Source organism: Phaseolus vulgaris, chromosome 4, assembly GCF_000499845.2.
Source record: "Phaseolus vulgaris cultivar G19833 chromosome 4, P. vulgaris v2.0, whole genome shotgun sequence".
Lineage (NCBI taxonomy): Eukaryota > Viridiplantae > Streptophyta > Magnoliopsida > Fabales > Fabaceae > Phaseolus > Phaseolus vulgaris.
In genome coordinates this window covers 25,427,368-25,450,773 of record NC_023756.2, presented here as the reverse complement: position 1 = coordinate 25,450,773, position 23,406 = coordinate 25,427,368, and the positions used below count along the sequence as shown (strand labels likewise).

General features: G+C 49.9%; 2 protein-coding genes across 2 annotated transcripts; both read left to right on the top strand.

Moving 5' to 3' along the window:
* Positions 1 to 12,541: 12,541 nt before the first annotated feature.
* On the top strand, positions 12,542 to 12,919 carry LOC137838540 (uncharacterized). The gene has a single exon (XM_068647786.1). It carries the CDS (start codon positions 12,542 to 12,544, stop codon positions 12,917 to 12,919), a length of 378 nt encoding a protein of 125 aa, XP_068503887.1.
* Positions 12,920 to 20,213: 7,294 nt separating this feature from the next.
* LOC137838539 (uncharacterized) lies at positions 20,214 to 21,542 on the top strand. Its single transcript, XM_068647785.1, has one exon. It carries the CDS (start codon positions 20,214 to 20,216, stop codon positions 21,540 to 21,542), a length of 1,329 nt encoding a protein of 442 aa, XP_068503886.1.
* The last annotated feature ends 1,864 nt before the right edge of the window (positions 21,543 to 23,406 follow it).

Here is a 23,406-nt window from a genome sequence, read left to right as displayed (position 1 = left end):
GAGCTCATGGGTTGGGCTTGGACCCCCACTTGGGCTTGGGCTTCTTGGGCTTGGGCCTCATTTTGAGAAGACTAACAAGAAGGACTTCAAATGTTTTGGACCTTGTGATGGATTTGTGCCTTCCTATTTTCAGTTTTGGTGATGGTTTGCGGAAGCTCCATGGATTGAAGGTGGAACAAGATCCTCCTCAGAGTGATGGTGATCTTGAAGGTGCATGAGAAGTAGGATTTGAGAGTGGTGAGGCCAACTCTTCTTGGAAGGTGACGGTTTAGGAAGATTAAGAGCCTAACCTAAGAGGTTTTTGGCAAAGAGTGAGAATGGCACAAATTTGGCTGCATTTCACTAATGTTTTAATCTTGAATTTACATGACCCGAGCTCGTCTATATATAGCAAGAGTGGTCTGAATATGAAAAGAGAATTGGAGGGAAATTCAAATGTTGGCACATGGGAAGGTGGCTCCTAAATTCAGCACATGTGAGGTAGGTTCTAGAATTCTTCCATGTGTTAGGAGTTCTAGAACCTTACGCTCCACTAAGGCTAAATGTGGGCTGGACCTAAGTTTAATTAGGAGTAGAAAAATCTAATTAAACTTAGGTTAGCATTTTAGGTACCACTTTGCATGTTTCAACAAAAATACAAAAGAATTAAACCATGCTACTTTTGACAAAAATGTAAAAACTATTCTACACTAGAGTTTATGACATGTAGAATGCGTCCTTTTGACCCCTCTTTGACCATAACTCTAGTGGTTTCCTTAATTTGATATTTTGGTGGCCTTTCAATGGATTAGTGTCGGGGCCTCTTCCATCATCCCCTCCCTCTTGAAAAGGATTTGTCCTCAAATCCAAGGCTTCGTCCTCGTCATTAGTAGGGGGATGTATGTGGCTGGATGGTGTCCATCATCTCCTCCTTCTTGAAAAAATCTATCCTTAAACCCACAGGGTCGATCTCGGATAGCAGCCTCTTGCTTTGACAACTATGCTCGTCCTCCCGGATCAAACGTCCATCTATGGGAATCATCAAACAAAGCAAATGTGTTAGTTTGAGCAGTTGTATAAAAATCAATTCTATTAAGTTGCTATTCTTTTTGTTTTCCTATTATTTTTGGCAAATTATCATAATATTTCTCTATTTGTTGTTGTATTTGTTCTTTAATCCTCTCATGCATTTTTTTAACAAATTCAGTTTTGGTAATGCCTTCCTTATGCACAAAATTTTGTGGGTTAGGAAGGGTTAACAAATCTAAAGGAGTAAGAGGGTTAAATCCATATACAACTTCAAACGGGGAAATATTGGTAGTCTTGTGAACTACTCTATTGTATGCAGACTCAATATGGAAAAGATACCCATCCCTAGGGTTGTGGTTGTCTCTCATGATTACTCTAGGCATAGTAGAAAAAGCTATATTTTCAAATTTGTTTTGACCATTTGTTTGAGGATGACTAGAAATTGAAATTCTCAAATTAGTTCCAAATTTTTCCAAAAGAGTCCTCAAAAAATGGCCTATAACTTTTGGACCTCTATCCAAAACTATGCTTTTAGGTAATCCATGACATCTTACCGCTTCTCTAAGGAAGAGCCTATCCACAACCATAAAAATGGAGTCAAAACCTTTTGTTGTCCTAGGAAGATCTAATATAAAATCTAGGCTTATGTCTTCCCATGGAACTTTTGCAAAAGGTAAAGGAGTATAGAGTTCATGAGACATTGCCTTAGAGTTAGTTTTAAAACAAGAAATGCATCTAGGGTAATGTCTTTGAACATCTTTCCTCATGGGTGGCCAAAATAATTTTCCTTTAAAAAGCTCTAGAGTTTTATCAACTCCAAATTGACCCAAGAGTTCTCCTTCATGAAAAATTTCTTTTGTATGTGTGAAGGTAGTCTCGTTGGTACGACCATGGAGCATGAAATTTTCAATACTTTGCAATGGTCGTCTCAATAAGACATGACAAGTTTCTTTAGGCATTGCATCACATAAAACTTTATCTTTGTAGGTGCCTATAGATAACTTGCCCTTCACTTGTTGGTTATTTTCTATTTTCATATTTTCTTCACTCCCTCTAGTTTCTTTGTCTTGGCTACTATTGTTATCTTTGTCCCTTAAGATCATAGATCTTTCATTGAAACAATGTGATGCTAAATGATCATTACCAAAACATTTAAAACATGGAATTTCTCTAGTTTGAGTGTGTGAGATATGTGTGTATTTGGGTAGGTTTTGGGAAGGTTCTAGAGATGCTTCTTTTATATGCTCTTCCCCTCTACAGAGTTTGAATTTTGTTTTTGACTTGATTGTTTTCTCAAAATTTGTTTTTCAACTTTAATGCTAAGTTGAATCAAGTCATTTAAATCTTTATAGGGTAAAAGTTCAACTTTGTTTCTTATCTCAAGTTTGAGACCATTTAATAACCTAGATATGGTGGTATGGTTGTCCTCATTAATCCATGTCCTTATTATATATAGCATCATCTTTTGCCAATATTCTTCTACACTTAGATTTTTTTGATGAAGTCCTTGGAGTTTGTCCATTGACTTCCTATTGTGGTAGGAGGGAATATGGCGGCGTCTTAAAGCTCCCCTAAGATCATTCCAATACTCAATGGGAGGGTCCTTATGAAGGCGCCTTTTACTCTCAAGGGCATTCCACCAATACATAGCATTATCTTGAAAACTTAGGGTGGCTAAGGGTACCTTTCTTTCCTCACTTACTCTATGGCAAGCGAACAATTGTTCTACCTTCATTTCCCAATCTAGATAGGCTTCTACGTTTTCTTGGTGCAGATACACGCCATGTAGGGGAAGCACCATCCTTCGGGAAACCTTCTCCTTAGGCGTAATCACCAAGTCCCTGGTCATCTTGGTGTTTAGACACACCGAGGACGATACGGCACTGCTTTCAACATGCCTCTCCTCGGGCGTGGACACTAGGTACATTGATCACCTTGGTGTTTTTAGACACACCGGGGACGAAACGGCGCTACCTCCAGGCAAGCCTCTCCTCGGGCGTGGGCATCAAGTGCGCGGAGATAAGGGCTAGTTGCCTTAGGTGTTTAGACACCCCATGGACGATACGGCGTTGCTTCCAGCAGGACTCTCCTCGGGCGTGGGCACCAAAGTGCAACTTTGTCCCAAGTGTCTAGACATGCTGAGGACGAAACGACCTTGCGTTCAACAGGTCTCTCCTTGAGTGCGGGCACCCAGTACTAGTAAGCAGGCTTCGGCCAAGATAAGTCCTCATCGCATTTGAGCGATGTTGAGGCCAGAAGAGATAAGTCCTCCTTCGCCTTTGAGCGATGTCGAGGCCACAGAAGAGTTAAGTCGTCCTTCGCCCCTGAACGATGTCGAGGCCAGAAGAGATAAGTCCTCCCCGCCTTTGAGCGATGTCGAGGCTTGAAGAGTTAAGTCCTCCTTCACCCTCGAGCGATGTTGAGGCCATAGAAGAGATGTGTTCTCCTTCATCTTTAAGCAATGACAAGGCCATTAACACCTTCGGTGGTAGGTGCCTCAGGACCACGAAGGGTAAGTAAAGATCAAGCTAGAAGTGTATTACGAGTTAAAGGAGCATAAGGAAATCGCGGAGCAAGAGAAAGCAAGTAGAGACGATGGCCGACACAAAGTTAAGGCGCAGACATGTTTAACAAGTAGTAAAAAAAGAAGAGCTTGAGTAAGAGTATGAAGAAGAAGTAGTTTATTATATTCAATATGTGGCAGTTACAGAATAATTGTTCATAAGATTACAAAGTTAAAAGGAGGCTAATCCTCAGGAATCTCTAGGGTACAACTTTGCCGTCAACAATGTGGTTGAGAGGGCCGCAGCAAGAGACGTTGATCCCTGGGTTTGCGCAGACCGCCTGGGCTAGAGCCTCTGCAAACCCATCAGAGAAGGCGCTCGCAGCGTCATCGACCAGCTCTTGCTCTGTTTTCTTGGAGCGCTCGGCTTGAGAGGCCAGCTCTGCCAAAGCCTCGTCCCTCTCAGCCTGTACTTTCGCAAGATCAGCTTCCAGCAGGCCGTAGGCTTCAGTTTTAGCGTTAAGCGCCGCCTCCACCTCACCCAGTTTTACCTCTCGATCAATGCATTGGTCCTCGAGTTTCTTCTGTTTGGTCTTGGAGGTTTCGACGGCGTCTTTAAGCTCCGCAATCTCCACACGAAGGATCACAGTTTGTGCCAGTAGCTCAGCATAAGTTTACCCAGGTTCGTGGAGTCGTTTGTTGACGGCATCTTTCGCCTTCTGCGCCTCCTTCAGAGAGTCCTTTTAGGCGTCCTCTTGACGGGCCCAGCGACGCTCCTGGATCTGTTGTTGTTCCTTCAGGGTAGCCAACTCTTTTTCAAGAGTTTGAAGGGTTGAGAGCTTGCTGGCTTTGGCTCTAGCCTGGTCACGCCAAGAGGTGGCGCAAGCAAGGAATGCCCCAAGATAGTAAGCCATGCTCTCCTTCTTGGCCTTTTCAGATGGGCCCCCTGGCGTCGCCCGACGCAGGTAGCGCCTCAGTAACTCTTGGACTGGTTGGGGAAGCTCTGGGGCCGGCGCAGGGGTAGGCGTAGACTCAAATTCAGCCCCACCCCCCAAGGCTAGTTGATGGGGCGGTGAGGTAGCACTTGGGGGATGCTCCCTCAAGGACTCGGCACCGTGGCTGGAGGAAGAATGAGAGGTGACGACCTTGTTGGTCCTCCTCCTCTTGAAGACCTGCCCGTCCTCAGTATCCTCGTCATCCTCAGAGGGAACCACCACCACCCCTTTTCCTTTGTCTAGGGGGGCTGGTGCGGTTGCGGTTCCAACCATGGTAAGAGGCACGACTGCAATAGGGGGTGGAGAGCTGGAAGTGTGGGTGGCAGATGGTAAAGGAGAGGTTGGAGGCGCCAACTCCTTCAGGCATTGGGTGTTTGGAGGCGCCAGCTCCTTCAGGTGTAGGCTTGCCACAGGCCTTCAAGGCTTTGGCAAGCCTCATGTGTTTGTTCGCATCCATCACCGAGTCTGCACCAGAGAAGCAAACAAGCAAAGGTTATATACAAGCCAAGTTAAGCATAAAGCACAAGATGTGTTATGGAAACCGAAAGCAGATAAGCAGAATGAAAATCAACAAAAATGTGCACACGCAGAGTTAGAGATCAAAGAAGCACGAGTGGGGGTTTGATTCCCATACCAAAGTACTGGGCTAGGGCTACAGCGTCGTACTCACGAGCTATCAACTGTGTTGTGTTAAAGATTACCCCCATGTTGGCCAAGACCTGGCACACCCCACGATCAGCTGAGGGCAGCTCGTCCAGGGTCTTGGGTTTGGTCAGCTTCACTTCCTTTACCCAATACAAGGGGAAGCCATCCAGTGTTGTGGGGTCGTGATCAGTGCAGCACACCCTGAAGAACTTGCCCCTCCATCCCTTGTAGGATTGTTCGAATAGAGATAGCAGGATCCTCCCGGCGATGCCGCTGAAGCTGACCTAGAGGCTCTTCCCTTGCTTCTTGACCTCGAAGAAATGGAGGAAGATGTCCACAGAGGGGGGTTGGCCGAAGTATCCGCAAAGGATCCCAAATGCCCTGACAAAGGCCCAGCTATTTGGGTGTAGCTGGGCAGGGGCGACGTTGATTTCGGTTAGGAGTTCTCTCTCGAACCCAGAAAAAGGCAAACGCAGTCCTATGCGTTTGAACACTGTTTGGTAGAAAAAGAAGAAGGCCACCCCGTTGTTCGACCGATCGTCCACACAAACGGGCTCCCCGGGTACGCAAGGGCGCACAGAGATGTAGGCATCATGCCTTTTGGTGAAGGCGTCGTGTTTGTAAACTCTTGGGTCACCTACATGATCCCTCCAATCCTTTTGGGAGGTTAGAGTTGAGCACTCAGCGAGCAACTCGTCAGAGGCCCAAGGGTACTAGGCTTTGTAGTTGACGCTGGGAGGTGGAAGGTTGGCGGTGGTTTTGGTACGAGCCATTGCACAAGCAAAGAAAGATGAAGAATGAAGAATAGCAAAGGTTCAGCAAACAAGGGTTATGGCGCAAAAGGGGAAGAAACCCCAGAAAAAACCCTACCCACGTGAGAAGCTTAGAAAAAAGGGGAACGAAGGAATGAGAAGGAAGAGCGCGAATGCAATATATAAATAGGCCAGGCAGTTATATCAGTACAAAAGTTCAAGAGAAAGGGCTATCAAGGAGGAAAAACCATACCTTTGAGTGATCGGAAGAAGGGAAACTTTGGGTGTGAAGAGAAAATGCGGAGAAAGCTTCGAGAAGGAGATGAACAGTGAAAGAATGGGAATGCAAAGCGATAGAACAGTAGCTGGAGCGCGCGTTTTTGAAAGGTATAACGTAAACCTGAGGAGCGGAAAAGGCGCTAAGTGGTGGCCGTGCGATTGAGCCACGTGTCGAGAGATTAATGCGTCACTTAAGTTGTCACGTCACAGGCACAGGAACGTCCCATCAACAGAATGCCACGTCACAGGCCTTAGTCTTTTCGCTGAAAACAGTTATCAGCTCAAGACTGGGGGGCTTGTGTACCGACCCGTCCTCGAGCGTTGACCAAAGTCAAACATACGATGGGACTCACCAAGGGGCTCCAAGGAGGAAAGTAAGCGTCGACCGCCTTGGGCGTCGACAGGTTTAAGCGCCTCCCACCTTAAATGTGTGACTCGTTGTTCTAAGAGCGTGCTTTGGCCCAGATGGTGCCACCCCCCGATACCCACGGGTAGGGAAGACTGTGGAGGGGGCGGCATGGTAAGAGGCCACGGTACGAGCGTGGAGGCCTCGGGCCCCGGTACCTCAGAACAGTAATAAAGAAAAGAGAAAGGTGGCTTCAAGGCCATATTTTGTTGAACCAAGTGGTGTTCAATGTTTTGAAGAATCCAAATCCTTTGAAGGATGTTGAAGCCTCTGCTTTGCTTGATGTTGTTGTGCTGGTTTAAGCTTTGTTCTAGGGTAGTTTATATGTTGTAATCCACCCTTTGATTAAATCTCAAGCAATTAGCATCTCAATCTTTATGAAAGTAAAATGTTTTTCAAACTAAGTTGAAACAACCGATTGTTTTGTCGAAACAACCGATTGTTTATACTTAGGTGTTTTGAGAAAGATTGAAAATTGTTTTTGAAAGGATGAAACTGTTAAGTACCAAAACAACCGATTGATTCGAGGAAACAACCGATTGTTTGTTTTGGAATCATAACAGAAAAATTGTTTTGTGTTTGACTGAGCTTTAAATGCTTTAACTGTATACGCTCCAGTCATTAAATGCTTTGACCAATCTTTTAATGCAATTTAAGAGTTTGTTAAGATTTGATCCGATCGGTCATCGGTAGTCGATGACGTCAGCAGCAGAAAACCACGTGGACCAGGTGACAGAGAGATCAGGGAGGAGATCGCCAAGAGCGGTGATCGGGGGTCAGTAATCAAGTGACCACCGACAGATCAGGCGGCAGAGAGGTCAGGGGACAGAACACCCAGAACGGTGATCGGTGGTCAGTAGCCAAGTGGCCATCAACAGACCAGTTCCCAGACTAACGCCTAAGGGCAGAACGCAAGAAGCAAATAGGCACTGATCAGTCATCGGGTGCATTGTCATCGGGTGCATTGTCATCGGGGTCTCGTGTTACACGCAGTTAAACTGGGACTGAGGTTCCCAGCGAGAGCGTTACACATTGACCTCGCATGAGCACATCTCAGGGAATCGCGCACGAGAGTGGCCTGAGGGAGCTAGTAAACCGATCAGTGATTGGTGACTCCCTCAACCCATTACGTGCGTGAAGGGTAAGCTGTCTACACAGAGAGCAACGCTTGGTGAGTGTGCCTAGACCGGCCACACCTGGCGTTCTCCTGAGAGTATGCGATTTGCCCAGATGAAAGAAATGTGCTAAGTTACTCCGCAAGGGAATAACTTAGCACACGAAGAGAAGCGCTAGAGCCCTTCTAGTAAGTGACACGTGTGTGGTTAGATGTGAGTCGCATGCCTCCACGTGTCATCATCTGAGAGGGGTGCGGTCCAGATAAAGGTGCACTCCGTACCGCTAAAGGTACAGACAAGCGCAGCCAAGCGCAGAGACGCGTGGACACGCACAGACACCCACGCTCTACTGATTCTGGAGGTACATTGTCTCTGAAAGGCGTAACAGGGTTCTGACACATGCCAGAAAAGCATAACAGAATTCTGTTAGGCCCAGATACAGGGAGAGACATAAAATAGAATCAGGAAGAGATTGAGGGGGATACGAAAAATAGAGAGCAAGAGTTTTTCACACACACTGCTAGTTTTCTCATTTGGTGGTTTTGTGGTCTAACTTGATCGTTGGAGTGCGAACGACCGCTAGAGGCGCCGTCTGTGTGTTTTGCAGGTCACGTTGGGAGATTCAAGAGAAGGTTCTGAGGGTGATTTTGCAGAGAACGCCAGTCGCGTAGACGGGACAGAGAGTGCTACAAAGCGATTCCTCCACGTTCGAGTTGCCGGCAGGATCATTTGGCGCCCACCGTGGGGCTTGAGTGAATCGTGGTCCCATATACACCACAGTTTTTGAAGCTTACCAGAGTTTTACCAAGTTCTTTGCTAGGGAAAGATGCCAAGAAACAGACAACCATCACCTGCGCCATCTGCTGACGAAGGAGCTGTGACGATGGCGCAGGTCCTGGAGATGGTGTGCACGCTGCAGGATAACGCCGCAGCGTCGAGAGTTGAACAAGAGAGGATGCAGACGGAGTTGGCTGCGTCGCAGAGTCGGAACGACGAGCTGAATCGCGTCAGTGAAAAGTTGAGGAGGACATTGCAGGCACAGAGGGAACACGCGGTTGACGAAAGGGTGTCGAGGCAACCGTCGCCTCCAAGAGCGTTCCCCATGCCATTCTCCCCTAAAGTCATCGGAACAATGGTGCCTCCCAACCTGGTGGGGGTAAAGGCGTCGTTCACGGGGGTAGAAGACCCGGAGGCGCATCTGACGGCGTTCCACACCCAGATGATGTTGTCTGGGGGCTCAGACGCTGTGTACTGCAAAATGTTCATCAGCACGCTAAGTGGAATCGCCATGGAGTGGTTTGTGAGCTTACCAGAAGGACATATCACGTCTTTCCCTCAGTTTTCAAAGCTTTTCATTGAGCAGTACATCGTCAACAAAGCACCCGCAGTGGTGTCATATGATTTGTTCGATGTACGACAGTACCAAGGCGAGTCGCTGAAGGACTATCTCAACCGCTTTGGAGCACAAGTGGTTAGACTACCCAGCAAGGATGAGGATATGCTGGTGCACGCGTTTAAGAAGGGAGTGTTGCCTGGTCCCTTCAGTGAGTCCCTCATCAGGAGCCATCCCAGCACCTTTGCAGAGATCCGACGACGCGCGATGGCGCACATAGTGGCAGAAACAAAGGTTTCTGAGAAAAGAGGAAGTGCTGCACCACCAAGACCGCGTGGAGGGCAAGGGAAGCCGCAGCAGCAAGCAAGGGTGCATGAGGCCAAGGAGGGGAAGAAGGTGCGGGGAAAACCTCGTCCCTATCCACCAGGCAAGGATCAGAGCAGGGGGCGTGCAAGAGAGAATAACGCACCCCCAAGATACAATTTCATGGTGGGATTGGCGGATCTCATCGCGCTCCCTGCTATGGCAGCAAGATTACAAGTACCGGAGAAGACAGATAAGGTACTGGGAAGGAAGAAAAATGAATGGTGTGAGTTTCACCAGGCCTTTGGCCACACACTCCACTCCTGTTTGGCGCTGGGACACCAACTGGCAGAGTTGGTGAAGTCGGGGTTCCTAGCAGATTACCTGCGCGAGGCGCAGGGTGATCGCGCGTCGGGATCCCCGATTTCCTTTGCCATCGTCTATCGATGGATCCTAAGGTTCGACCTGTGCGACAAAGGCGAAGGAAATTCAACGAGGAGAAGAGGAAGGTGATCCACGACGAAGCACAGAAGCTCCTTGCAGCAAGGCACATCAGAGAGATCTAGTACCCCGAGTGGCTAGCGAATGTGGTGCTGGTTCTGAAGGCAAGCGGAAGTGGAGAATGTGCGTGGATTTCACTGACCTCAACAAGGCGTGCCCCAAAGATTCTTACCCCTTACCCAGTATAGACGCCCTAGTTGATAGCGCATCAGGGGGGAAGTTACTCAGCTTCTTGGACGCTTTCTCAGGGTATAACCAGATCAGGATGCACCCCATGGATGAGTGCAAGACCGCATTCATGACGGAACGGTCTTGCTATTGCTATAGGGTCATGCCATTCGGATTAAAGAACGCGGGGGCTACCTACCAGCGACTCATGGATAGGGTGCTTTCGCCCATGCTGGGAAGGAACGTACATGCATATGTAGATGACATGGTGGTTACGTCCCAAGAGAAGAAGCATCATGCAGCTGATCTGGAAGAACTATTCACCACCATCGCCAAGTACAGACTGAAGCTCAACCCTGAGAAGTGTATTTTTGGCGTGGAGGCTGGGAAGTTCTTGGGTTTCCTCTTAACAGAGCGGGGAATCGAAGCTAACCTAGAGAAGTGCACAGCAATCGTGGCAATGAGGAGCCCGACGACGGTGAAGGAGGTGCAGCAGCTCACCGGCCGCTTGGCAGCCTTATCCCGGTTTATGTCCGCTGGAGGGGAGAAAGGTCATCCGTACTTCCAGTGTCTTAAACGCAACAGCAGATTCCTTTGGACACAGGAGTGCGAGGAGGCCTTCATCAAACTGAAGGAGTATCTGGCAAGCCCCCCAGTCTTGCGAAAACCCCAGGTAGGCATCCCTCTTCGTCTATACTTCGCTGTGACGGAGAGAGCAGTCAGCTCAGTCCTGGTGCAAGAGCAAGATCAGGCCCAGAGGCCTGTGTACTTCGTGAGTAAGGTGCTGCAAGGCCCTGAAACGAGGTACCAGGCCCTCGAGAAGGCTGCCCTGGCGGTGGTATTTTCAGCCAGAAGACTCAGGCATTACTTCCACAGCTTCACAGTGGTGGTGATGACAGATCTGCCTTTCCAAAACGTGCTGAAGAAACCTGATGTAGCAGGCAGGATGATCAAGTGGGCGGTGGAATTGTCAGAGTTTGACATTCAGTACGAGCCTCGAGGACCGATCAAGGGGCAGGTGTTCGCGGACTTTGTAGTCGAGCTGTCGCCGATCGCGACACCTGCAGAAGGTTTAGGTTTCCGATGGGTGTTATCGGTGGATGGTTCCTCTAATCAGCAGGGGAGTGGCGCTGGAGTCATTTTGGAAGGCCCAAACGGGGTACTGATCGAGCAGTCCCTCCGCTTTGCCTTTAAGGCCAGCAACAATCAGGCGGAGTACGAGGCCCTGATCGCAGGAATGTTGCTAGCAAGAGAAATGGGAGCAAGAAGCCTGCTGGCCAAAAGCGACTCTTTGCTGGTCACGGGGCAGGTTACAGGGGAGTTCCAGGCAAAGGATCCCCAGATGGCAGCCTACCTGGAGTATGTACAGCTCCTGAAGACGTCCTTCACTGAGTTTGAGTTGGTACACGAGCCAAGAGAGCAAAATGCCAGAGCAGACCTGCTTGCCAAGCTGGCCAGCTCAGGCAAAGGGGGGAAGCAGAGGACCGTCATTCAGGAGACCTTGAAGGTACCGCGAGCGTTCGTGTCGGACAACCAGGTACTCCATGTGTGCAAATCAATGGAGCGTCTGACGATCGGTCATCGGTCGTTGACTCAAGAAACGTTGAAAGCACCGAGGGTGAGAGCGCGACCGTCGAAGATCGATGAGTCGATGGAGGTCCGCGCGGTGAAGGAACCCGACACCTGGATAAAGCCATACCAGTTATACTTAGAAGATGGTGTACTCCCACTCGACGTGGCAGAGGCAAAAAGGATAAAGAGGAGTTCAAGTAAGTTTACTCTAATAGATGGAAACCTCTTTAGATTTGGATTTTCTCACCCTGTGCAGATCTGTGTGCACGGTGAGCAATGCACCAGACTCATGTCTGAGCTGCACGAGGGGGTGTGCAGAAGCCACGTAGGTGGTCGCACTTTGGCAAGTAGGATACTCCGCGCGGGGTACTACTGGCCAAAGCTGAAGGAAGACTGCGTAAGGTTTGCTCAGCGCTGCAAACAGTGTCAACTGCACGCAGACTGGCACAAGGCACCTCCTGAGGAGTTGAGGTCCATCCATAGCCCGTGGCCATTCCACACATGGGGGATCGACATCCTAGGACCTTTTCCCCTGGCGATAAGGCAGATGAAGTTTCTCATTGTGGCCATCGAGTACTTCACCAAGTGGGTGGAGGCAGAACCAGTCGCACACATCACCGCACAGAAAGTCGAGCACTTCGTCTGGAAGAACATCGTCTGCCGCTTCGGAGTACCCAAGAGGTTGGTCTCCGACAATGGCACCCAGTTCACGAGTCATCAGCTGAGGAAGATGTGCGAAGAGTTAAAGATACAGCAGGTTTTCGCTTCAGTGGAACACCCACAAACCAATGGGCAGGTGGAGTCGGCCAATCGAGTACTGCTCAGGGGGCTGAAGCGAAGACTAGACAAGGCTAAAGGAGGCTGGGCAGAGGAGGTCCCCAGAATTGTATGGTCTTATCATACCACCCCACAGTCCAGCACCCATGAGACACCCTTCAGCCTTGTCTACGGGACAGACGCCATGATCCCCGCGGAGATACAGGAGAGCTCCCCCAGATTTTTGAATTTCATTGCTGAAGGATCCTATGTAGAGCGAAAGGTGAATCTCGACCTATTGGACGAGGTGCGAGAAGAAGCCAGAGTCAGTGTTGAAGCCGTAAAAAGAAGAGTAGAACGGAGGCACAACTCTAAGGTGAGACTCAGGCGCTTCCAGGAAGGTGACCTGGTGATGAGAAAGGCGCATCAGAATGAGATGGAGAACAAGTTGTCTCCAAAGTGGACAGGCCCGTACAGAGTGATTGAGACGTTGGAGAACGGAGCTTATCGACTAGAAACTCTGGAGGGAGGAGCAATCCCCAGAACGTGGAACGCCACCCACTTGAAATTTTACTTCAGTTAAGTTGTAAAGTAGTTGCGTTCTCGCGCTAAAGATACATGCTTTGTATATAGTGGGAACAGTTGAACAGACAAGGGGGCACTCTTTTCCCTAAGGAGGGTTTTTAACGAGGCCACCCAATTAAAGAAAAAATTTCCAGCATATCAAGTGTGCGCAAGTACTAAAGTTAAAATCCTCCTTGCCCCAGGCGCAAGTGCAGGTGATCGGTTAGGCCTTACTCGCCCTAGGCGCGAGTACTGGCACTGATCTAAGTCTTCCTCACCCTAGGTGTGAGCGCAGACAGCTAAGGGTTTGAAAAGCCAGAGGTGCTAGTAAGACCAAGAGAGGGAAGGGAAAGATCTCGACAAATGTCCTTACCCACTTGGCATACACCAATATTGGCCCAGTAAGGCTCTTAGTCCGAAACCCTTCTCACCCCAAGAGTGAGGCAGGGAATGAACGACTCAATCCGCCGAAGGGTGATGACCTTGGGGAAAGTAAGAGGGGTTAGCGAGAAACACTTTTCTTTCCCCAAAACGAGGCATCACCTCGAGCGATCGATGCCAAAGTTCTCTATGCACTTAGCGCTAGAGCGACAGAGAAGCTAAGTGAAGATCGAAGAACGACCACTGATGAGTCGTCAGTGATTGGTTGGTGGTGCAAAGCAGCGCACAAGAACTGTTAAACACAAAGCTAAGGGAGTAGCTAGTTGTGATCAAGTAGAGGCCAAAATCAAAGGAGGCAGATCGCGCTAGGCCTAAGCTGGTTAACACTTAGTCGTGTGCGAAGGGAAAGACAAAGCTTAAGATCGCGTTAAACCTAAGCTAGCTAAAAGTTAGTCGTGCGCATGAAGAAAGGTGAAGCTCAAGAAAAATACAAGAGAAGAAGGTTATACAAATTGAGAGTATGTATTCACAACCAAGTCTTATACAAATTTTGAGTACTAAAAAAAAAAAAAAAAAAAAAAGTTGTGCAGAAGTAAAAATTTACAAAAAAGAGAAGAGATCAAGGGGGAGGAGGGGTGAGCTTTCCATCTACCACTTCGTGATAAATGCTGAATTGCGAGAGGTCCAAGTCTGGGAGAACGCATCGGATTTGCTCGAGTGCCAGCTCGAATCCGTCAGTAAGGGCATCAGCACCCACGTTCATCAGATCAGCTTTCTCCGCCTCCAGTTTTTGCTTCGAGGCCTCCGCAGCATTTCTCTCAGTGGTAAGGGCAGCAAGGGAGGAGGCAGCTTCTTCCAGTTGGCCCTTGGCTTCAGACAGTTTGCCCACCACCTCCTCAAGCCTCTTCTCTCCAGCAGCGGCCGCGTCCTTGGTGGACTCGAGCTCCTCCACTAGTTGAGAGTTCAGTTGGCGTAGGGAGGAGGTCTCGGCCCGTAGCTGCACCACCTCGCAGTCCAGTGAGCTAACAGTTTGCCCCATCAAGATCTCCGTCTTGATGGTCTCTTGGACCTGCACTAGGTACTCCCTCCTAGCCTTTTCCACCATGCCCCGCATCAGCTCTACGGACCCTTGGGCAGCTTCGAAGTCACTTCGCAGTGACTCTTTGTCGTGCTCAAGCTCCCTTACCCTCTTCTCCAGGGCTATTTGCTTGCGGTGCTGGGTGGAAAATTCCAAAGAGAGCACCATCTGCCTGGCCAGGTGCATGTCAACCTCATCACCGTTCCATTCGACGAGCTCTTGGTTGCTGATGAGCTGTCGAACCAAGGTGATGACTCTGCTAAAGTTCTCGTGGCTAGCTCCAGAGGCGCTTGGTCGCGAGCTTGATCCACCACATTCAGCAGTTGCAGTGGAGGTTGGCAGTGGTGGCGGTAGACCTCCCGGATGAGCGGAAGCGCCCCCAGCAGGAGGAGCAGATGGACCAAGAGATTGGCCTGCTGGGGGGAGATGACGGTTGAGAAGTTGGAGGCGGCTGTTGGCAGGGAGAGGGAAGGCATGTGGGCTCTGGGGCAGGTTGAGTAGAGGGAGGAGGGGGTGAACCTTCCTCTACCTCCACCACCTCGATCTCCCCAGGCTGGAGAGATGAGGCCCCCTCAACCGCTGGCAATTTCCTCTGGCGGTGTATAAGAGGAGAGCCAGAGCTTTCCTCTTCGGTTGAGGCAGCAGCAGCAGCAGCAAGTGAAGTAGAAGCCTTCACCAGTCTTTTTCTCTTCCTTCCTTGCTCGGGGCCTTCAGCTGGCGCGACCGAGAGAGGGGAGGCTGCAATGGGCTCGGTGGTAGAAGAAGAGGAGCTAGTTCCCTTGGTCCCCCGAAGCTTGGCAAGCTCCAGCAAAGCTTGCCTCTTGTCTTTCCCTGACATTGAATCTACATAGATGAGAAAAGGAAGAGTTAGATGGCCAAGTTACGCAAGTAAGTCAAAACATATACAAGCATGCGTGAGAAGGTGCAGGTATCCTAAGAGGTGGAAGAAAAAGAGCTACCTATGTATTTTTCCAGAGCCACCACATCAAACTCATCTTTGATGAGGCGAGCAGTGTTGTACTTGGCCCCAGGAACAGCCCACATAGCTCGCGCTCGTAGGGGGCCATGACTTCAAGGTCCCTGGGTTTCTTGAATTCAACCCCAGGAACCTAGTAGAGGGGGTACCCCTCGAGCAGGTTTGGACTTTGTGGGGTGGCAGATATCATATAGAACCTGCCTTTCCAGTCTTTGAAGGATTGCTGGTATAGGCCCAGGAGCACCCGTCCAGCAACCCCGTTCAGGCTAACCCAGGACCTGTCCCCAGGATTCTTCGCCTCGAAGAAATAGAGGAACACATCCACGGAGGCGTTGTGCCCGAAGTAGTTACAGAGAATCTGGAATGCCCGGATGAAAGCCCAGGCATTTGGATGGAGTTGGCAGGGCGCGACGTTCAACTCCATCATCAGCTCCTTCTCGAAAAAGGTGAATGGCAGGCATAGCTTCAACCTTTTGAAGATGGCGGAGTAGATGAAGACGAAAGGCACCCCATTGGTGGCCCTATCGTCCGCGCAGATGGGCATCCCTCGAGGAGGAATGCGGACTTGGATGTTGAAATCGTTTTCCCTGTCTATGGCTCACGAAGGTTCATCCGGGTCATGGCTCAGAAGGGAGGTGAGATGACCCTGTGGTAGCAGGGTGGATGTTTCGGCCAGCAACGCCAGGGGGGCCCAGTCGTAGACTCTGGCGTTGTCATGGTAGGAGGTGGCGACAGGCGGTGGTGGAGCTGGCGCACTTGCGGAAGGCTGTGCACCAGAAGATGAGGCAATAATGCGTGCGGTTTGTTTCAAGCGAGCCATCGCGAGATAGCTGCAAATGGAGGAAAAACGAAAAGTCAGAACGAATGGAAGAAGAGGGAATGATGAATGGTTCGGTGAAAACAGAGAAGGGGAAGGAGAAAGAGATGCCTAGGTGAAAAGAGGAAGGAGGAGAAGCAGAAATTAGAGCAAGAACGCGAAAAAAAAAAAACCCTAGCGCGAGTCGAGAGAGGGAAAATAGAGAAGATGAATGCATGATAACAAGAAAGATAAATGCAATCGGTAAATATGACCTAAATAGACCCAGGAAGAAGAAAAACCATACCTTTGGATGATCGCAAGAGGTTTGGAAGCAGAAAACTTGAAGAAAGATGGGTGCGCAGAGAAAGAGTTCGCAGGAAGTCTAAGAGTCGATTGAAGAAGATGAAGGAACAGTGAAGGCGCGCGCCAACTTGAATAAGAGAAGCGCTAGCGGCACACCACGCTGGCCGTCGATGGGGCCACGTGTCGCAAGATTAAGGAAGGAAGTCCAAACGTTAAAGAAGCAGCACGTGAGGTGGCACGTGATGCGGTCCCACTTGCCACGTGGACTGAGGGCACGACCACTTAGTCTCTTCCACGAGAACGAGTTCACAGCTCGAGACTGGGGGGCTTGTGATCCGATCGGTCATCGGTAGTCGATGACGTCAGCAGCAGAGAACCACGTGGACCACTCACAGGGTGACACGTGGACCAGGTGACAGAGAGATCAGGGAGGCGATCGCCAAGAGCGATGATCGGGGGTCAGTAATCAAGTGACCACCGACAGATCAGGCGGCAGAGAGGTCAGGGGACAGATCACCCAGAAGGGTGATCGGTGGTCAGTAGCCAAGTGGCCATCAACAGACCAGTTCCCAGACTAACGCCTGAGGGCAGAACGCGAGAAGCAAATAGAGCACTGATCAGTCATCGGGTGCATTATCATCGGGGTCTCGTGTTACACGCAGTTAAACTGGGACTGAGGTTCCCAGCGAGAGCGTTACACATGGACCTCACATGAGCACATCTCAGGGAATCGCGCACGAGAGTGGCCTGAGGGAACTAGTAAACCGATCAGTGATTGGTGACTCCCTCAACCCATTACGTGCGTGAAGGGTAAGTTGTCTACACAAAGAGCAACGCTTGGTGAGTGTGCCTAGACCGGCCACACCTGGCGTTCTCCTGAGAGTATGCGATTTGCCCAGATGAAAGAAATGTGCTAAGTTACTCCGCAAGGGAATAACTTAGCACACGAAGAGAAGCGCTAGAGCCCTTCTAGTAAGTGACACGTGTGTGGTTAGATGTGAGTCGCATGCCTCCACGTGTCATCATCTGAGAGGGGTGCGGTCCAGATAAAGGTGCACTCCGTACCGCTAAAGGTACAGACAAGCGCAGCCAAGCGCAGAGACGCGCGGACACGCACAGACACCCACGCTTTACTGATTCTGGAGGTACATTGTCTCTGAAAAACGTAACAGGGTTCTGACACATGCCAGAAAAGCATAACAGAATTCTGTTAGGCCCAGATACAGGGAGAGACATAAAATAGAATCAGGAAGAGATTGAGGGGGATACAAAAAATAGAGAGCAAGAGTTTTTCACACACACTGCTAGTTTTCTCATTTGGTGGTTCTGTGGTCTAACTTGATCGTCGGAGTGCGAACGGCCGCTAGAGGCGCCGTCTGTGTGTTTTGCAGGTCACGTTTGGAGATTCAAGAGAAGGTTCTGAGGGTGATTTTGCAGAGAACGCCAGTCGCGTAGACGGGACAGAGAGTGCTACAAAGCGATTCCTCCACGTTCGAGTTGCCGGCAGGATCAAGATTTGATAACAAACTACATCTTTGAATATATTAAGAAAAACAGATTTGAGAATTAAGAATCTTTTGACAAAGTTTTTCTAAAGAGTTTTTCAAATAGTTGAGATTGCTAAGAGTTTGTGATTGATCAAGGTGCTGGAATAGGATTCTACTTGTATTGATTTCAGATATTCATCTGTAACAAGTGTAATCTTTGTACTCTGTTGAACAATTTCGTTTCTGTGTTTCCTGAGATTGGCTGTGTGTTCTTAAGGTGTTCAAGATCAACAATCTTAGTGTTGGCCAAGGAGAGTGTGTTTCTTGAGGTGTTCAAGGTCATTCTCTTGGTTGTTGTGTAAGTGATCAAGGTGTGGTTGCTTAGTGGATATCCTTAGGGTTTCTGAGAAGACTGGATGTAGCTCTGGATTTGGAGTGAACCAGTATAAACAACTGTGTACAATTTCTCTATCCCTATCTCTTTAAATTCAGTTTTGTCATTTAAAAACTAGTATAAACAACCGATTGTTTCGTTAAAACAACCGATTGTTTTTCCAGCTTTGTGCTTTTGCTTTTTGTTTTGAAAAACTGAATCCTTAATCAATGTTTTCTAAAAGAATTTTCATTCTAAGCTTAAAAGTTTACTAAAATCTTTCTTAAACAATTCACCCCCCCTCTCGTTTAAGGCCGTATATTCTAACATATTTCCAGTACCAGTAGGGAGTGACCTGACTCGCGAAGTACCCACGCCACCTTTGGAGAACCCCTAGGACAGACACGACTCGGGAGAGGGCCTCGTCCCAGGGATAATCTACGTGCATGGTACGAGAGGAAGGCTGAGATACTCCCAGGGCGAGTGACTAAGGGCTGGGGCGCATGAGTTGGCACCCAGGTAGTCACCCCCTACACCAGATGCACTTCGAGGAGGGAAGACTTACACGCTGAATTTCCCTAAGTTGGGTTACAGCGTTGTAAGGCCTTCCACGTGGAGTTGCACTTAAGTCATAAGTGACATGTGGCAGTAGCACTGAAATCCAAGGTATATAAGCTTTCCTGAAAGCTTAGAAAGGTACGTTTTTCACATTCTTACACACACTCGAATCATTCGCTAGCTTACGCACTGTACGCACGAGTGACATGAGAACGAGAGAGAAGTTTGTTAGAATACAATTACGCGCCTTCAGAGCACCACAGTTGCGGTGTTCCGGTACGGAGGTGCATAGTGTTTTCTGCCTACTGACTTGAGCGTCGGAGTGCAAATGGCCGCTAGGGCGCCTGTTCCGACCTCAAGTCGTTGGACAACATCGCTAGGGTCAATCACCGCATCCGAGGTATTGTCCGCTTTGGAGGTCGGTGCTCCGTCACAGTTTTGTCCTTAAAAGGCGCCTCGGTGGGTTAAGGGAGGAGGGAGTATATAAACTGCCCTTGGCCTTGACTCCTAAGCGATGTGGGACTATATTAGCATATAGAAACAAGCCCCCCAGTCGAGGTCTAAGGGGAGTGGATCCCCCTAGCTAAAGGGCTAAGGAGCCTTTTCGGGCCCCACGGTGGGCGCCAATGTTCCAACCTCAAGCCGTTGGGCAACATCGCTAGGGTCAATGCGGCCGAAGAGGCTCCTTCGCCCCTCAACTAGGGGGATCCACTCCCCTTAGACCTCGACTGGGGGGCTTATTCCCGTATGCCAATACAGTCCCACATCGCTCAGAAATCGAGGCCAAGGGCAGTTTATATACTCCCTCCTCCCTTCACCCTTCGAGGCGCCTTTTAAGGACAAAACCGTGACGGAGCACCGACCTCCAAAGCGGACAATACCTCGGATGCGGTGATTGACCCTAGCGATGTTGCCCAACGGCTTGAGGTTGGAACAATGGCGCCCACCGTGGGGCCGATTTAAAACATCAGTCCCATCACAGGTTTCAATTCGACGGTTCCATAGAGTTTATCAGAGCCACCATAACGACAGGAGAAATCCAAAAGAAAACGTTGCAGAATGAGGGCCACGAGACAAGGTTCCACGCGCACAACGAGTGAGGAAATGTCCATGCAGCAGGTCATGGACATGATGCAAGGACTGCAGGAGGAAATGGCAGAATCAAGGGCGGAGCAAGAACGTATGCAGGCGGATCTCGCGGCTTCCCACGTAAGAAACGAAGAGCTCCATCGTATCAATGAAGAGTTGCGTCGTGGATTGGGCAATAACCAAGGCCAACGTGACCTAGATGAGACCCCGAATGTCTCACCCCACCAAGGGAATTTTCCACATCATTCTCGCAGGAGATTCTGGAAGCAATGATCCCCAACACGTTCGCAGGGCCCAAGGTGATCTTCACCGGGATAGAGGATCCTGAAGCACATCTCACCGCGTTCCACACGCAGATGGTGCTAGTAGGCGGCTCTGATGTCGTGAGGTGCAAGCTCTTTATGAGCACCTTGACGGGAATGGCCATGGATTGGTTCATCAGCCTTCCAGACGGCCATATCACCTCCTTCCCGCAGCTGTCGCGGCTATTTAGGGAGCAATACTTAGCGAATAGGGCCCCGCCGCCCGTTTTGTATGACCTGTTTGATGTAAAACAGTATCAAGGTGAGACCTTGAAGGAGTACATCAACTGTTTTGGGGCTCAAGTAGTGAAGGTTGGCACTACCGAAGAACCTATGATCGTATACGCGTTCAGGAAGGGCGCATGTCCTAGCCCCTTTTGCGAATCCATCATTCGCAATCGCCCCAAGACCTTCGCTGAAATAAGGCGTCGCACGGTGGAGCATATTGCCTCTGAGGGAGAGGTGTGTGAGAAGCGCACGAGCGTCGCACCCTCACGCCCGAGGGCACAGACGCGGGCTCAACCCGTCAGGGTCAATGAGACCACGACGGGAAGGAAGAAGCAAGAGGGGAGACGCCCCTATGAGGCAAGAAAACCCCAGCCCAGGGGTCAAGCGGGAGGAAATCGTCCAGCCAGGGAAAGGGCCAGACCGGCGTGGTACGACTTTCTGGTGGAGTTGAAGGACCTAATCGCCGTGCCCAATATAGCTAAAAGGTTGAGGCGACCGGCGAAGACTGACAAGGTGCTAGGGCCTCGCAAGGACTCTTGGTGTGAGTTCCACGAAGCTTTCGGTCACCACATCAACAACTGCATGTCGCTGGGGTACCAGCTAGACGAGTTGGTAAGAAGCGGATTCTTGAAGGATTATATCTCAGAGCCCGCCACGACTGCGGCCCTGCCCGCACCAATGCAAGAACAAGCGCATGAGATGCCCGTCCTTGGCGAAGTCCACACCATTGCTGGTGGTTTTTCTGGAGGAGGAGCCACTACCTCCCAACGGAGGAAGTATGCGAGGGGAGTCAATTCAATTGAAGAAAGAATCTCAGGTGACCCGTGGGAGTCAGACCTCGTGTTCACAAGGGCGGACCTACGAGATGTTGTGCCACACGACAATGACCCCGTGGTCATTTCGGTTGTCACGGCTGGTAGAAAGGTGCACAGGGTTCTAGTCGACCAGGGGAGTTCTGCAAATGTTATGTTCTGGTCGACATTCAACAAGCTACGGTTGTCCCCCGACCTTTTGAGACCCTACACGGGGTGCTTATATGGGTTTGCTGACAACCAGGTGGAAGTATGAGGCTACTTGGAATTGAGGACGACATTCACAGATGGAACGGCCTCACGTACCGAAAGCATTCGGTACTTAGTGGTAAACGCCAATTCAGCTTACAACATCCTGTTGGGCCGACTGGCGGTGAATAGGCTGAACGCAGTAGCCTCCACGCGCCACATGAAGATGAAGTTGTCGGATCTCAATGGCAAGGTGATCGTCATCCAGTCAGATCAAGAATAAGCGCGAAAATGCTATGAAAACAGCTTGAAAACAAAGAGAGGTGTGTTCATGGTGTTCGAACGCCCACCGAGTTCAGACACAGCGATGGAAGTAGAACTTTTGAATGAGGCGACGCCTACGGGGTCAACGCCTGGTGAGGCCGCCCCCACAGGGGCGACGCCTAGAGCAGACACGCGCATAGAGGAGAGGCATGACGACGCTTCGCCCGTAGAAGGGGCGTCGCCTAGAGAGCACTATAAGGCGACACCCACAAAGGAGGATAGCAGAGACCAACCAACGGCTAATGTGGTGGAGATACAGATCGGCGGCAAGACGTTCAAACTGGGGCGTTTGTTGAGCCAAGAAGAACGGGACGAAGTGGCAGAAGTGATTTCACGCCACTTAGATGCTTTTTGCGTGGTCCGCCTCAGACATGCCAGGCATCGACCCTGATTTTCTATGCCACCATCTTAGCATGGACGCGACGGTTCGCTCCGTGCGGCAGAGGAGGAGAAAATTTAATGTGGAAAAGCGCCTCGTGGTGAAGGAAGAGACGCAGAAGTTGTTAAGTGATGGACACATCCGGGAAATACAATATCCCGAGTGTCTGGCCAACGTCGTTCTAGTGAAGAAAGCGAATGGGAAGTGGAGGATGTGTGTAGACTTCACAGACTTGAACAAGGTGTGCCCCAAGGATTCATATCCACTACCCAGCATTGACGCCCTGGTGGACAGTGCCTCGGGTTGCGAGATGCTGAGCTTCTTGGACGCCTTTTCAGGCTACAATCAGATCAAGATGCACCCGAGGGACGAGGGTAAAACGGCGTTCATGACAAAGACGTGTAGCTACTGCTATAAAGTAATGTCGTTTGGGTTGAAGAACGCGGGCGCCACCTATCAGAGGTTGATGGACAAGGTCCTGGCGCCCATGTTGGGAAGGAACGTGCAAACCTATGTAGACGACATGGTGGTAACTTCGCGCGATAGAAGGCGACATACAGCCGACCTGGGAGAGTTGTTCGCCACCATCTCAAAATATCGCCTCAAGCTAAACCCTGAGAAGTGTGTCTTTGGGGTCGAGGCAGGAAAATTTTTAGGCTTCATGCTTACAGAAAGAGGAATTGAGGCAAACCCTGATAAGTGCGCAACCATCATTGCTGTGAGGAGCCCGACATCAGTGAAAGAGGTGCAACAGCTGACAAGGCGAATGGCAGCATTATCAAGGTTCGTTTCCGCAGGAGGAGAGAAAGGACACCACTATTTCCAGTGCCTCAAAAGAAATAGTCGCTTCGCGTGGACCGACGAGTGTGAAGCAGCTTTCATCGAGTTAAAAGAGTACTTGGCGACACCACCCATCCTGTGCAAACCAGTGGCAGGCGTGCCCCTCCGACTATACTTTGCGATAACAGAGCGGGCCATCAGTTCAGTGCTAGTCCAGGAGCAGGACCAGGTACAAAGGCTAATCTATTTTGTGAGTAAGGCCTTACAAGGCCCAGAGACGAGGTATCAGTCGCTGGAAAAGGTAGCATTGGTCGTGGTGTTTTCGGCCAGGAGGCTCCGCCACTACTTGCATAGTTTTACAGTAGTGGTGATGACGAACCTCCCCATACAAAAGGTACTGCAGAAACCTGACATAGCTGGAAGGATGGTTCGCTGGGCGGTGGAGCTG

Coding starts and splice junctions, on each gene's coding strand:
- LOC137838540 (XM_068647786.1), top strand. CDS start 12,542: ATGATCCCCGCGGAGATACAGGAGAGCTCCCCCAGATTTTTGAATTTC.
- LOC137838539 (XM_068647785.1), top strand. CDS start 20,214: ATGATCCCCAACACGTTCGCAGGGCCCAAGGTGATCTTCACCGGGATA.